Here is a 14703-nt window from a genome sequence, read left to right on the forward strand (position 1 = left end):
TTCATCAGCTGAGGGAGGGCGGTAGGTGGTAATCAGCAGTAGATTTCCTTGCCCATGTTTGACCTCTTGCTATGAGACTTCAAGGGGTCCGGAGTCAATGTTGAAGACTCTCGTGGCCACTCCCTCCTGACTGTATACCACTGTGCCGCCACCTCTGGTGGGTCTGTCCTGCCGATGGGACAGGACATGACATACCCAGGGATGGTGATGGAAGAGTCTGGGACGTTGGCTAAAAGGTATGATTCTGGCTATGTCAGGCTGTTGCTTGACTAGTCTGTGGGACAGCTCTCCCAATTTTGGCACAAGTCTCCAGATGTTAGTGAGGAGGACTTTGCAGGGTCGACTGGGCTTGCTTTGCCTTTGTCTTCATCGTGTCCAGTGCCTGGTGGTCCAATGCCGGGTGGTCAGTCCAATTTAATTCTTATTATTACTTTCTGTAGCAGGATTGTACAACTGAGTAGCTTGTTAGGCCATTTCAGAGGGCAGTTAACAATCAACTACATTGCTGTGGGTCTGGAGTCACATATAGGTCCAGACCGGGTAAGGACGGCAGGTTTCCTTCCCTAAGGGACATCAGTGAACCAGAAGGGTTTTTACGACAGTTTTCTAGAACAATATGTTGAGAAACCAACTAGGGAACAGGCTATTTTAGATCTAGCATTGTGTAAAGAGACTGAGTTAATTAGTAATCTTATAGTAAAGGATCCTCTGGGGTAGAGTGATCATAATATGATAGAATTTCATATTGAGTTTGAGAGTGATGTAGTTAACTCCAAACATAGGACTTTTAAATTTAAACAAAGCTAATTATGTAAGTATGAGGGGCGAGTTGGCTAAGGAGACTTGGAAATTAGATTAAAAGATATGACGGTAGATCAGCAATGGTGAACATTTAAAGAAAATAATTCATAATTCTCAACGAATATACATTCCCTTGAGGAATAAAAACTCCACGGGAAAAGTGATCCAACCGTAGCTAACTAGAGAAGTTAAGAATCATATTAGATTAAAGGAAGAGGCTGACAATGTTGCCAAAAAGAGTAGTAAGCCTGAGGATTGGTAGAGATTTAGAAATCAGCAAAGGATGACCAAGAAATTGATAAAGAGGGAGAAAATTAAATATGAGAGTAAACTAGCGAGAAAGATAATAAGAGAATGTAAGAGCTTCTACAAGTATGTAAAAAGTTAGAGATTAGAGAAAGTAAACGTAGGTCCCTTAGAGGCAGGGACAGGAGAAATTATAATGGAGAATAAGGAAATGGCAGAGACGTTAAACAAATATTTTGTATCTGTCGTCACAGTAGAAGAGACAAAAAACATACCGGAAATAGCGGGGAACCGAGGGTCTAATGAGAGTGAGGAACTTAGTGATTAAGATTAGTAAAGATAAAGTACTGGAGAAATTAATGGGACTAAAAGTCGACAAATCCCCGGGATCTGATGACCTACATCCTAGGGTTTTAAAAGAGGTGACTGCACAGATAATGGATGCGTTGGTTTTGATCTTCCAAAATTCCCTAGATTCTAGAATGGCCCCCGTGGATTGGAAGGTAGCAAATGTAATCCCGCCATTTAAGAATGGAGGGAGAGAGAAAACAGGGAACTATAGGCCAGTTAGCCTGACATCACTAGTCGGGAAAATGCTAGAATATTATTAAGGAGGTGGTAACAGGGCACTTAGAAGATCATAGTATGATTAGCCAGAGTCAACATGGTTTTATGAAAGGAAAATCGTGTTTGACAAATCTATTAGATTTTTGAGGGTGTAACTACCAGGGTAGATAAAGGGGAACCAATGGATGTAGTAAATTTGGATTTTCAAAAGGCATTCGATAAGGTGCCACACAAGAGGTTGTTACACAAGAGGTTGTTACACAAGATTAGGGCTCATGGGATTGGGCGTAATATGTTAGCATGGATTGAGGATTGAGGCTACGGACCAAATGCTGGAATATGGGATTAGAGTAGACAGGGCTTGATGGCCGGCGCGGACACGATGGGCCGAAGGGCCTCTATCCGTGCTGTATGACTCTATGACTCTATGAGAAAACAGAGAGTAGGAATAAATGGGTTATTTTTGGGTGGCAGGTTGTAACTAGTGGGGTGCCGCAAGGATCAATGCTTGGGCCTCAGCTGTTTACAATATATATATCAACGACTTAGATGAGGGGACCGAGCATAATGTATCAAAGTTTGCTGATGATACAAAGCTAGGTGGGAAAGTAAGCTGTGAGGAGGACATAAAGAGGCTGCAAAGGGATATAGACAGATTAAGTGAGTGGGTGAGAAGGAGCAGATGGAGTATAATGTGGGGAAATGTGAAATTATCCACTTTGGTAAGGAGAATAGAAAAGCAGAATATTTTTTAAAAGGTGAGAAACTAGTAAATGTTGGTATTCAGATGGATTTGGGTGTCCTTGTACATGAATCACAGAAAGTTAACATGCAGGTACAGCAAGCAATTAGGAAGGCAAAAGGTATGTTAGCCTTTATTGCAAGGGGGTTGGATTATAAGAGTAAGGAGGTCTTGCTGCAATTAAATAGGGCTCTGGTGAGACCACGCCTAGAGTACTGTGTACAGTTTTGTCTCATTACCCAAGGAAGAATATACTAGCCTTAGAGGGAGTGCAACAAAGGTTCACTAGATCGATTGCTGGGATGAGAGGGTTATCCTATGAGGAGAAATTGAGCAGATAGGCAGGACAGACCGACCAGAGGTGGCGGTACAGTGATATACAGTCAGGAGGGAGTAGCCCTGGGAGTCCTCAACATTGACTCTGGACCCCATGAAATCTCATGGCATCAGGTCAAACATGGGCAAGGAAACCTGCTGCTGATTATCACCTACCGCCCTCCCTCAGCTGATGATTCAGTCCTCCTCCATGTTGAGTACCACTTGGAGGAAGCACTGAGGGTAGCACGGGCACAGAATCTAGTCTGGGTGGGGGACTTCAATGTCCATCACCAAGAGTGGCTCAGTAGCACCACTACTGACCGAGCTGGCCAAGTCCTGAAGGACATAGCTGCTAGACTAGGCCTACAGCACGAGGGAAAAACTTATTTGACCTCGTCCTCACCAATCTACCTGTCGCAAATGCATCTGTCCATGACCGTATTGGTAGGGGTGACCACCGCACAGTGCTCATGGAGATGAAGTCCCATCTTCGCACTGAGGACACCATCCAACGTGTTGTGTGGCACTACCACCGTGCTAAATGGGATAGATTCAGAACAGATCTAGCAGCTCAAAACTGGGCATCCATGAGGCGCTGTGGGCCATCAGCAGCAGCTGGAATTGTATTCCAGCACAATCTGTAACCTCATGGCCCGGCATATTCCTCACTCAACCATTACCAACAAGCCAGGGGATCAACCCTGTTCAATGAGGAGTGTAGAAGAGCATGCCAGGAGCAGCACCAGGCGTACCTAAAAATGAGGTGCCAACCTGGTGAAGCTACAACTCAGGACTACATGCATGCTAAACAGCGGAAGCAACATGCTATACACAGGTCAAAGCTCTGCAGTCCTGCCACATCCAGTCATGAATGGTGGTGGACAATTAAACAACTAACGGGAGGAGGAGGCTCTGTAAACATCTCCATCCTCAATGATGGCGGAGCCCAGCACGTGAGTGCAAAAGACAAGGCTGAAGCATTTGCAACCATCTTCAGGCAGAAGTGCCGAGTGGATAATCCATCTCGGCTTCCTCCCGATATCCCCACCATCACAGAAGCCAGTCTTCAGCCAATTCGATTCACTTCACGTGATATCAAGAAACGGCTGAGTGCTCTTGATACAGCAAAGGCTATGGGCCCCGACAACATCTCGGCTGTAGTGCTCCAGAACTAGCTGCGCCTCTAGCCAAGCTGTTCCAGTACAGCTACAACACTGGCCCGACAATGTGGAAAATTGCCCAGGTATGCCCTGTCCACAAAAAGCAGGAGATATCCAATCTGGCCAATTACCGCCCCATCAGTCTACTCTCGATCATCAATAAAGTGATAGAAGGTGTCATCGACAGTGCTATCAAGTGGCATTTACTCACCAATAACCTGCTCACCGATGCTCAGTTTGGGTTCCGCCAGGGCCTCTCGGCTCTGGACCTCATTATAGCCTTGGTCCAAACATGGACAAAAGAGCTGAATTCCAGAGGTGAGGTGAGAGTGACTGCCCTTGACATCAAGGCAACATTTGACCGAGTGTGGCACCAAGGAGCCCTAGTAAAATTGAAGTCAATGGGAAGTACGGGGAAAGCTCTCCAGTGGCTGGAGTCATACCTAGCACAAAGGAAGATGGTAGTGGTTGTTGGAGGCCAATCATCTCAGCCCCAGGACATTGCTGCAGGAGTTCCTCAGGGCAGTGTCCTTGGCCCAACCATCTTCAGCTGCTTCATCAATGACCTTCCCTCCATCATAAGGTCAGAAATGGTGATGTTCGCTGATGATTGTACAGTGTTCAGTTGCATTCGCAACCCCTCAGATAATGAAGCAGTCCGTGCCTGCATGCAGCAAGACCTGGACAACATCCAGGCTTGGGCTGATAAGTGGCAAGTAACATTCGCACCAGACAAGCGCCAGGCAATGACCATCTCCAACAAGAGAGAGTCTAACCACCTCCTCTTGACATTCAATGGCATTACCATCGCCAAATCCCCCACCATCAACATCCTGGGGGTCACCATTGACCAGAAACTTAACTGGACCAGCCACATAAATGCTGTGGCTACAAAAGCAGGTCAGAGGCTGGGTATTCTGTGGTGAGTGACTCACCTCCTGACTCCCAAAGCCTTTCCACCATCTACAAGGCACAAGTCAGGAGTGTGATGAATTACTCTCTACTTGCCTGAATGAGTACAGCTCCAACAACACACAAGAAGCTCGACACCATCCAGGACAAAGCAGCCCGCTTGATTGGCACCCCATCCACCACCCTAAACATTCACTCCCTTCACCACTGGTGCCCCGTGGCTACAGTGTGTACCATCTACAGGATGCACTGCAGCAACTCGCCAAGGCTTCTTCAACAGTACCTCCCAAACCCGCGACCTCTACCACCTCGAAGGACAAGGGCAGCAGGCACATGGGAACAACACCACCTGCACGTTCCCCTCCAAGTCACACACCATCCCGACTTGGAAATATATCGCCGTTCCTTCATTGTCGCTGGGTCAAAATTCTGGAACTCCCTTCCTAACAGCACTGTGGGAGAACCTTCAGCACACGGACTGCAGCAGTTCAAGAAGGCGGCTCACCACCACCTACTAAAGGGCAATTAGGGATGAGCAATAAATGCTGGCCTCGCCAGTGACGCCCACATCCCATGTACAAATTTAAGAAAAGAATGGGCCTATGCTCTTTGGAGGTTAGGAGAATGAGAGGTGATCTCATTGAAACATATAAAATTCTTAGAGGGCTTGACAGGGAAGATGCTGATACGCTGTTTCACCTGGCTGGAGTATCTAGGACTAGCGGTCATAGTCTCATGATAAATGCTCCAATGCGCTCACTTCTGGGTTTAACCCAGGCAGGTTTGTATGCGTGTGCACAACAGACACTAGGAAGTCCCACCCCCATTTGAAGCCGGCGGGCCGATACTTAAAGGGGCAATGTACCTCATCAAAATACTTGAGGTACTTAATTCTTTGTGTATTGGAAAACTTAAATGAATTTAACCTTTTTAGGACAAAGATGAGGAAAAATTTCTTCACTCAGAGGGTTGTGAATCTTTGGAATTCTCTACCCTAGAGGGCTGTGGATGCTCAGTTGTTGAGTGTATTCAAGATTGAGATCGATAGATTTTTGGACACTAATGGAATGAAGGGATGTGGGGTTCGGTCAAGAAAGTGGAGGTGAGATAGAAGATCAGCCATGATCTTATTGAATGGCGAAGCAGGTTTGAGGGGCCTTGTGGCCTACTCCATCTATTTCTTATTTTCTTATTGCATTTTATTGAATTAGCCCATAATCCTAAATAATTTAAGGATTGTCTGATGTCTTTTCCTTTACCCTTGTTTTATGGTTCCGAATTGCTGCTTCGAGGCAGCCTGGAAGCAGACATTTTGTTTAGAGCTTCTGTTGATGTGACATTATAACCCTGAGAATCTGCAGGGGTTCAGCCGGGCTCTGCCCATAACTTTGGTAGGAGACCGGCAGAACTCATCGGAGAACACCAGTTGCGCCAAGTGTCTGGAGTTTGCAGCCTGCCTTTTAACCTCCACTCACCCCTTTGAAGGCAAATGACATCAGGGGATGGAGCCAGGGGCAGGGACTCCCTACGCTGGGAGTTCTCATTTCATTTGGAACTTGTAGGATTAGAGGCTGGTATGCCCAGTCAGATTAAGCATACCAGCTTCCAGATGGGTGTAAATAGGTCAGGCAAGTGCTCTAGAGTACTGAACAGTAAAAATTGTGTTTTTCAAATGTCTTGATCAGCCTCCTTATACAGGGTGCTGAGGAGGACATGACTGGGGACCTAAAGAACCACCACCCCTAATGATGGGCAGACGCTGGATTTTCCAGCTGAATGGTGTAGTAGGTGCCGGAGTGGAGCCCAAGGAGGTGCTTGTGCCTGACTGCCCAATGCAAATTAGGTGTCCTCCCACTGGCCCTGTAAGCTCCAGTTGGGTTAGCACGGGAAGGCATCACCAGGATTGCATCCCATGGATTTCCAGGGCCCATGACATTCCACTCCAGCGACATCATATATAGGAAATGTTGACTGAGATCAGCATTCGTTATTCATGATGTCATTGCAGCAGAACAGTATGATATCTCATAAGGTAAAGCACACTGCAAAATGTCTGCCCGAGACTGCCTCTAACCACCAGTTCAAGAGATTAATCTAAGTACAAATGACAAACACTGGAATGGACACAAGTGTTTGTTTTTATAACACTTAGGAATTATGGGACAATTCCATAGACTCCATTTTTCCATTGACAATATTAATTGGTTATCGTATAAATAGCATGCAGTATGGGACTGTAAATGACTCCAGAACTCTTCTGAACTGTGTCACTCATGTTAGACAGTTGAGTGCACTTCTTTAAATATGATGCCATGCCAAGATCAAATGGTATCCTCTATGTATTACTGCACTGAGCTGGGTTGTATCTTTAGGTCTTGGGTTTGGTATAGATTCAAACACAATATTATCATTTATGTTTTTTAAAAAAAATAGGCAGTGAGGTAGGTACATTGAGAGTGATTTTAACCTCAGGAACAGTGGGTTGAGGGCCAGTGGGAGGTTATAAAAACAGCTTTTTGGAGTGGGAATGCATCCAGGCTCCAACGCGCTCACTTATGGGTTTAACCCAGGCAGGTTTGTATGCATGTGCACAACAGACACTAGGAAGTCTCATCCCCGTTTAAAGCCGGCGGGCCGATACTTAAAGGGGCAATGTACCTCATTGAAATACTTGAGGTACTTAATTCTTTGTGTATTGGAAAACTTAAATGAATTTAACCTTATCTGTTCAGGTTTCCCATCGCTTCTGATCTTCCATCTTGTCTTCCGTTCTCTAACATCTTCAAGCATCCTCCGATCTCCAAGTCCCAGCATCAGACACCCCGATATCCACCTCCCACCCCTCCGATGTCCCCCTTCCGGCCCTCCGATGTCCACTTCTTGGCCCATGATCCCTCCCTCCTTCCCTCCAATCCCCAGCTGTAGCCTGGTACCGCAGGCCTTCCTGCCCGACAGCCTGGACAGCTGGCTGTCAGGCGCGAAGTCCTAAGTAAAATTTGTTGACCTGATTGCAACTTGTCAACTTACCTTCCGGGTTTCGCACTCAAAAATCTCCGCCCACCCGGCCTCCACTCCCTTCTCAACTCAAGGTCAAAATCATGCCCATTGAAACTATTTCCTCTCGTGAGGGAATCCAGAACAAGAGGCCATTTAAAAGTGAAATCAGGATGCACTTTTTCACACAAAGGGTAGTGGAAATCTGCTACTCGATCTATGGATGATGGGTTAATTGAAATTTTTAAGACTGAGATCAATAGATTTTTGTTAGTTAAGGATATCAAGGAATATGAATCAAAGGCAGGTAAATGGATTTCACGTACAGATCAGTCACAATCTAATTGAATGGCAGAACAAGTTTAAGGGGATGAATGGCCTACTCCTGTACAGTTTTGCTGTGAGATTATGCTTCTGTACAGCAGGCACTATTTTGTATCTTGCTGTATTGAGTCACAGAACTAAAATTTATGTCTCTTTGTAGCAGCTTGAAGTAACCTTCATTAAAGAAGGCTTTGATAACTCATTCACAGAATAATTTCTGCATTTTTTCAATGGTGCCCTACTGAGTATTCTCTATATATTTCAGTATAATTTCTCCAAGTTATTTTTTGCTTCCAGCAGCTACTGGCTGCAAATTTGAGACATCTGTCTTTGCTACAATTGTGTCCAGCTGCACTTTATTGTGTAGCTGAATTTATGGCCCTCATTTATATAACTTCAGCATTGTTCGATCTATTTCATAATGTGTAATAATTATTGCTCTTTTCCAAAGAATACAAACAATTAAAACACCTGAGAATTAAGCAAAAAAAAATACACATCGTAAATATAAAATACAATTTTAAGACTGCATCACTTGTGGAAGGAAAGTAAGAACTTATTACATGGTTCTGTACCTATTATTTCCATGTCATACTATTTTGTATGTATGTAGACTGGGCAGTGCAGGTTTAATGTAGAAAATGCAGTTATTTAATATTAAAGGCGATGCTCTGACCTTAAAGCTCAAGATTTTAGCGAGTTTGACAAGCCATGTAATGCTTTTATTTGCTCTGGTGAGCTGGATAACTTGTGACATTTTCCTGCAGAAATGAATTTTGTTCATGCAGTATTGTTCCACTAAAGAAAAATAATAGATTTAGAAACCTATAGTAGGAATGTCAGTAGATTGTAGAGGTTCCCCCCTGCCATATTTGTTTGAGTTACCTATTACAATTGATCCTCTTGAGAACTGAAATAAGATTCCCAAACAGCACAATTCCAAAGCTTTTCCTAATGACACTAATGCAGTTCCATAGAGGGTGACTAAACATTCCTATTATCTGGGTCTGCTGCACTGACTTGATTTCCTATTTTCCTTCTCGCCTATCATAGGCCACTAGTGCATGCTGGTGTAGAGTTCCATGGATGATAGCAACCCTCCAGTACCTGACTCGAGTGGCTGTTCTTCACTTTTGAGCCTAGACAGTAAATGTCAGCAGGCTGTTTGACCAATGGGGGCAAAATCCTAGGCAGGGCCAATGCTGTCCTTGCCCAGTGTTACACACATACTTTCCAGCAGTGGGTACTGAATAGTAATCAGGATTTCCCTCCCTTATCTGGGGACACTGAGGTCAATTGTAGCATTTCCATCCTACCACTACATGGCTAAGATCATCTGACAGCAGAAACCAGAGCTCGAATTTGAAAACCTGTATGGCTTAGTCCTATACTATACAGTCCATTTACCCACTCTCACATGGTTTCATTGTACAATGGCTTTTGCAAAATGTTAAGATTGATAAGTAAAATTCCTGATCATAAATTGATTCTACTCTTTCTCCCCTCATTGTAAAAGTCAATGCTAATACAATTATATAATAAAATGAAAATTATTATAAAACATTGGTGCTTAAACATCACTAATGCTGAATAAAAAGTTTTAACTTGTGCCTTTTTAACCTATGGAGTGTCTCATCCTGCAAGCTGGGTTCAAGGATTAGATTTAATTCTATGAACATTTTAAAGATGCGGTATACTTCAGTTATACAGAGATGTTTATTGTAGTCTTTTGAAACCTTGCATTTTATACATAGTTAATATATATTAATCACACATTTTTAATTTTTGCCTTTAAATGTGGCACAGTGTGTTAGGAAAATCCTGTAGGTGCATAGCCTAATACACTGATTCTTTGCTCTTGATTATTAGTACTTTTTGTACAAATATATATACTATACATAATCTGCAGTGTTGATTATAAAATAAAACTAATAAATGTATTTCCTTTTCTCACCTTTTCCCCAATACCTGCTTCATTTCTTAACTTTAATTTACATAATGCTTTACTACTTGCATGTCCCATTTATTTTTCCTTTCCTACTTCTAATACAATTTGACTGTTGCTTTCTGCTTGTTAGATACTTGCACTGATTGCTCTAGAGAAGAAACAAATGGCATAGACAGGGCAACCTCTCCAAGTTCAGCCATTTTCTCCTCTTCAACCTCTTCTCTTGAGTTGCTTGGCAATTGTAGTGACCCCTGCTTTCTTCAGCTCGACTCCTGTGCTTTGGAGGAGAGCTGGTTTATTACCCCTCCCCCCTGTTTCACTGCAGGTGGCCATGCCCCAGTGCAGGTGGAGACCAGCCCAATGGAAAATCTTCTTATTGAACACCCCAGCATGTCTGTATATACAGTGCACAATGTCCGAAGCAGCTTGAGAGAGAACAGCAGGTCTGTTGAATATGAAAATCGAACTATCAGGTGGGTTTGTACTAACAATGACTTTGATGCTTATGAACTACAAATTGGGAGCTACATTAGAAAGAATAGAACCCCTAATACTATTAAAAAGTGGGTTTGTGTAGTGTAAATTGTTTTAAATTACAAAGATTGGAAACTTGATTTTGATTAGCAGTAGCTCTTGAAGTATGGATATCAATGACTCTTGTCATGTTGGGTGATGAACACAGGTAATACTAGAACTTAAATAGTGTCCTAAGTAATGGAAATTTTATTGTAGTCCCAATATTTCTTCTAAAAATAGATCCATTGCAGTCTCAAAACTGCACTATGGATCAATATCTAGATTTTCAGCAGATACGCTCCCATCCTCCTCCCTTATTCCCCTCCTCCCAGCTTGACCTAACAGTTAATGAATGCAAATTACAAAGTCATAAGAAAGCTGGACCTTGATTGTGCAGTATTTGTGTTAGCGTTGGTAGAAAATTTGACATCTATCATAAAGCAAAAAGTAAGTTCCCAAATATCCGAGACACATTTTTTGATCTACATTATTTTGAGCTAAATCTAGGTGGGTGATGAACAATGACTTCCTTTCCTGACCAACTGCCACTTAGTAAATTTGCTAGTTTACTAGTGTTGCTATCTGGGCGAAGGAATTTGCAGTAATGTTGGTCAGTTCACTCTGATGTTGAGATCAAAAGTAAGATTTTACTAGCACAGACAATATACTATGGTAGACATTCTGTATGTAGTTTTACATTTTCAAAGTAGCAGGTTGAAGCTATTGTTTCCCCATCTATGGGGAAGTGCTAAGCATTTGCCTGCAATTTCCAACTTTCTCTTCTGCTGCCGCCAGATCTAAGATGGGGAGCTCACTTTCGGGGCATCACAGCTGCGTTCTCCTGTAGAGAGGCTGTAGAAAATTGATCTACCAACTCGCCCTGGTACTATTTTAAAAATATTTTTGTGTTCATCAAAGGTGAGGGAAGTTAGTGCTAGGAAATGGAACTCTTCTCGCATCAGGCATCAAATGTCAGCACCAAGCACTCCCAGTTCAGGTATATAATGCAACCTGTGTAGAATGACGCTTATTTTGTTCTGTCCTAACAATGTGCCTTAGATCCTCAGAGGAGAAGTCCCTACTGCACCAGTGTGGCATTTTGTTCCATTACCCACACTGTGCAATCTTGTGCGCAAGATTGTCAATTAATAGCAAATTAGAGGCAGCTTTGTGATGTAGGACTATTCCCACCAGGAACTGTATTAAAGCTATTACCTTTTTTATTTTTTATTTATAAAATGCTCCTGTCCGATAACAGGAGGTGTAGGGAAATTGATAGAGTTAAGATAGGATCGTGATCAGATTAAAGGTATTTGTGAAGTAAATAATAACAGGCTACTTGACAATTGCATTAAAAGGATAGCTTCTAAAACTTATAAATGTATTTTAGTTCTTGCTAAATATAAGAGGAACAAGGTTGCATTTAGTTTGTTGCCATTGGTGTGCAGCAGCTCAGAATGATTAGTGCGTAATGTCAGAATGAAATATTCCTTAGTTGACAACATTTTAGATAAAATAAGATGGTGTATGCCTTTTTTAATATTAATTTTGCAATGCATATGTTCAGCCTAAAAAAAACTTTTTTTAACATTTATGTGCTTAGAATAAAGAAAAAATCTCCCAAGGGGTTTGTTAAAGGGAGAATTGGATCCATGTGGTTCAGCTATTATTTTGTTACTTTTCTTCTGTCTGTAACTCTACTGTGATATTTTTGCAGCTGTTTTTTATTCTTCTGGTCAGAGCACTCTGCAGTGTCATCAGCACTTGCATAATCTGTTCAAACTGAGCTGTAAAATTAAGCTATATCCAGAAAGGAAGTTCTTTGATTCAGCTAGCTGCACATAGCACTGCTGTTAGTATCTGCAAATTTCCAACTTGGAGAAAATCTCAATAGGACATGATCTTGGGAGCATTATATTTATTTGACATGCTTAAAATGACAATGTGCTAACTCCCCAAGATCATATGTTATGGTTATGCAGTGGTTAGTAATTAATCAGGATTCAGAAGAACACTTAGCCATTGTGAATTGGGCTGGTTTGAGGCAACCACCAGTAATAAGCTGTCTTCTCCGTGAATATCAGTACCTATGACTAAAGATGAATAATGCAAAATGATTTAATTGTACAATTTGAATAGTTCTTGATAATTTGAACTCCTTAGAATATTTTGGCTTCCTAATATTCTATGCCATACTTTTAATGTTCTTTTAGAATTCTGCTTTTCCCCAAAATACACTGCTCCTGTCAGCTTGTTCCATTAATAAATCCTGGTCAAGCATTATACAAAGAATTACATAGAATGTACAGCACAGAAACAGACTATTTGGCCTAACAGATCCATACCGGTGTTTATTCTCCACACAAGCTTCCTCCCCCCTTATTTCATCTAACCCCATCAACATATCCTTCTATTCCTTTCTCCCTCGTGTGCTTCCCCTTAAATGCATATATGCTAGTTGCCTCAACTACTCCTTGTGAAAGTGAGTTCCACATTCTAACTGCTCTCTGGGTAAAAAAGTTTCTCCTGAATTCCCTTTGATTTATTAGTGACTTTCTTTTATTTATGGCCCCTCGTTCTGGTCTCCCCTGCAAGTGGAAACATCTTCTCTACATTTACCCTATCAAACCCTTTCATAATCTTAAAGACCTCTACCAGGTCACCCCTCAGTCTTCTCTTTTCTAAAGAAAAGAGCCCCAGCCTGTAGAATCTTTACTGATAGGTATAACCTCTCAGTTCTGGTATACTGAGAAGTGTAGATGAACAGAGGGACCTTGGAGTGCTTGTCCACAGATCCCTGAAGGTAGCAGGACAGATAGATAAGGTGGTTAAGAAGGCATATGGGATACTTTCCTTTATTAGCCGAGGCATAAAAGATAAGAGCAGGGAGGTTATGCTAGAACTGTATAAAACACTAGTTAGGCCACAGCTAGAGTACTGCTTACAATTCTGGTCACCACATTACAGGAAAAATGTGATTACTCTAGAGAGGGTACAGAGGAGATTTACGAGGATGTTGCCAGGACTGGAGAATTTTAGCTATGAGAAAAGATTGGATAGGCTGATGTTGTTTTCTTTGAAACAGAGGTGGCTGAGGGGAGATTTAGTTGAGGAGTATAAAATTATGAGGAACCTAGATAGAGTGGATAGAAAGAACCTATTTCCCTTAGCAGAGAGTTAAATAACCAGGCAGCATAGATTTAAAGTAATTGGTAGAAGGATTAGAGGGGAGTTGAGGAGAAATGTTTTCACCCAGAGGATGAGGGTGGTCTGGAACTCATTGCATGAAAGGGTGGTGGAGGCAGAAACCCTCATCTCATTTAAAAAGTACTTGGATGTGCACTTGAAGTGAAGCAACCTACAAGGCTACGGACCAAGAGCTGAAAAGTGGGATTAGGCTGGATGGCTCTTTTTCAGACGGCACAGACACGATGGGCCGAATGGCCTCCTTCTGTGCCGTAAATTTCTATGATTCTATGGTATCATCCTGGTAAATCTTTTTTTGTACCTGCTCCAGTACCTCTATATCTTTTTTATAATATGAAGACCAGAGTTCACAGTACTCCAAGTGTGGTCTAACCATGGTTCTACACAAGTTTAACATAACTTTTCTGCTTTTCAATTCTATCCCTTTAGAAATGAAACCCAGTGCTTTGTTTGCTTTTTTTAATGGCCTTATTAACCTGCATCGTTACTTTTAGTGATTTGTGTATCTGTATCGCTCATATCTCTCTGCTCCTTTACCCCATTCAGACTCTTATTTTCCAAGGAGTACGTGGCCTCCTTATTCTTCCTACCAAAAAGTGCCACCTTACACTTAACTATATTGAAATTCATTTGCCAATTACTCGCCCATTCTGCAAGTTTATTAATGTCTTCCTGGATTTTGTCGTAGCCCTCCTCAGTATTAACTATACCCCCCCAATTTGATGTCATCAGCAAATTTTGAAATTGTACTTCCGATTCCCGAGTCCGAATCATTTATGTAAATAGTGAACAACAGTCGTCCCAGCACCGATCCTTGGAAAGCGGTGTTCCACACCTTTTGCCAGTCTAAGTAAGTATCTTTAACCCTTACTCTCTGCTTTCTGTTTTGTAGCCAGCTGGCTATCCATTCTGCTACTTGTCCTCTGACTCCACATGCTCTGACCTTAGTCATGAGTCTACTATGTAGC

At 42.4% G+C, this 14703-nt stretch overlaps 1 protein-coding gene across 1 annotated transcript in view; it reads left to right on the forward strand.

Moving 5' to 3' along the window:
- The window catches only part of tp53inp1 (tumor protein p53 inducible nuclear protein 1), a 40544-nt gene that overhangs the window by 14627 nt on the left and 11214 nt on the right, over positions 1-14703 (forward strand). The window contains exon 3 of the mRNA XM_067979204.1: positions 10143-10485. Within this exon, the coding sequence (XP_067835305.1) occupies positions 10143-10485 (343 nt within the window). The remainder of the gene's footprint in view (positions 1-10142; positions 10486-14703) is intronic.

The sequence above is a fragment of the Heptranchias perlo genome, chromosome 3 (genome assembly GCF_035084215.1).
Source record: "Heptranchias perlo isolate sHepPer1 chromosome 3, sHepPer1.hap1, whole genome shotgun sequence".
Classification (NCBI taxonomy): domain Eukaryota; kingdom Metazoa; phylum Chordata; class Chondrichthyes; order Hexanchiformes; family Hexanchidae; genus Heptranchias; species Heptranchias perlo.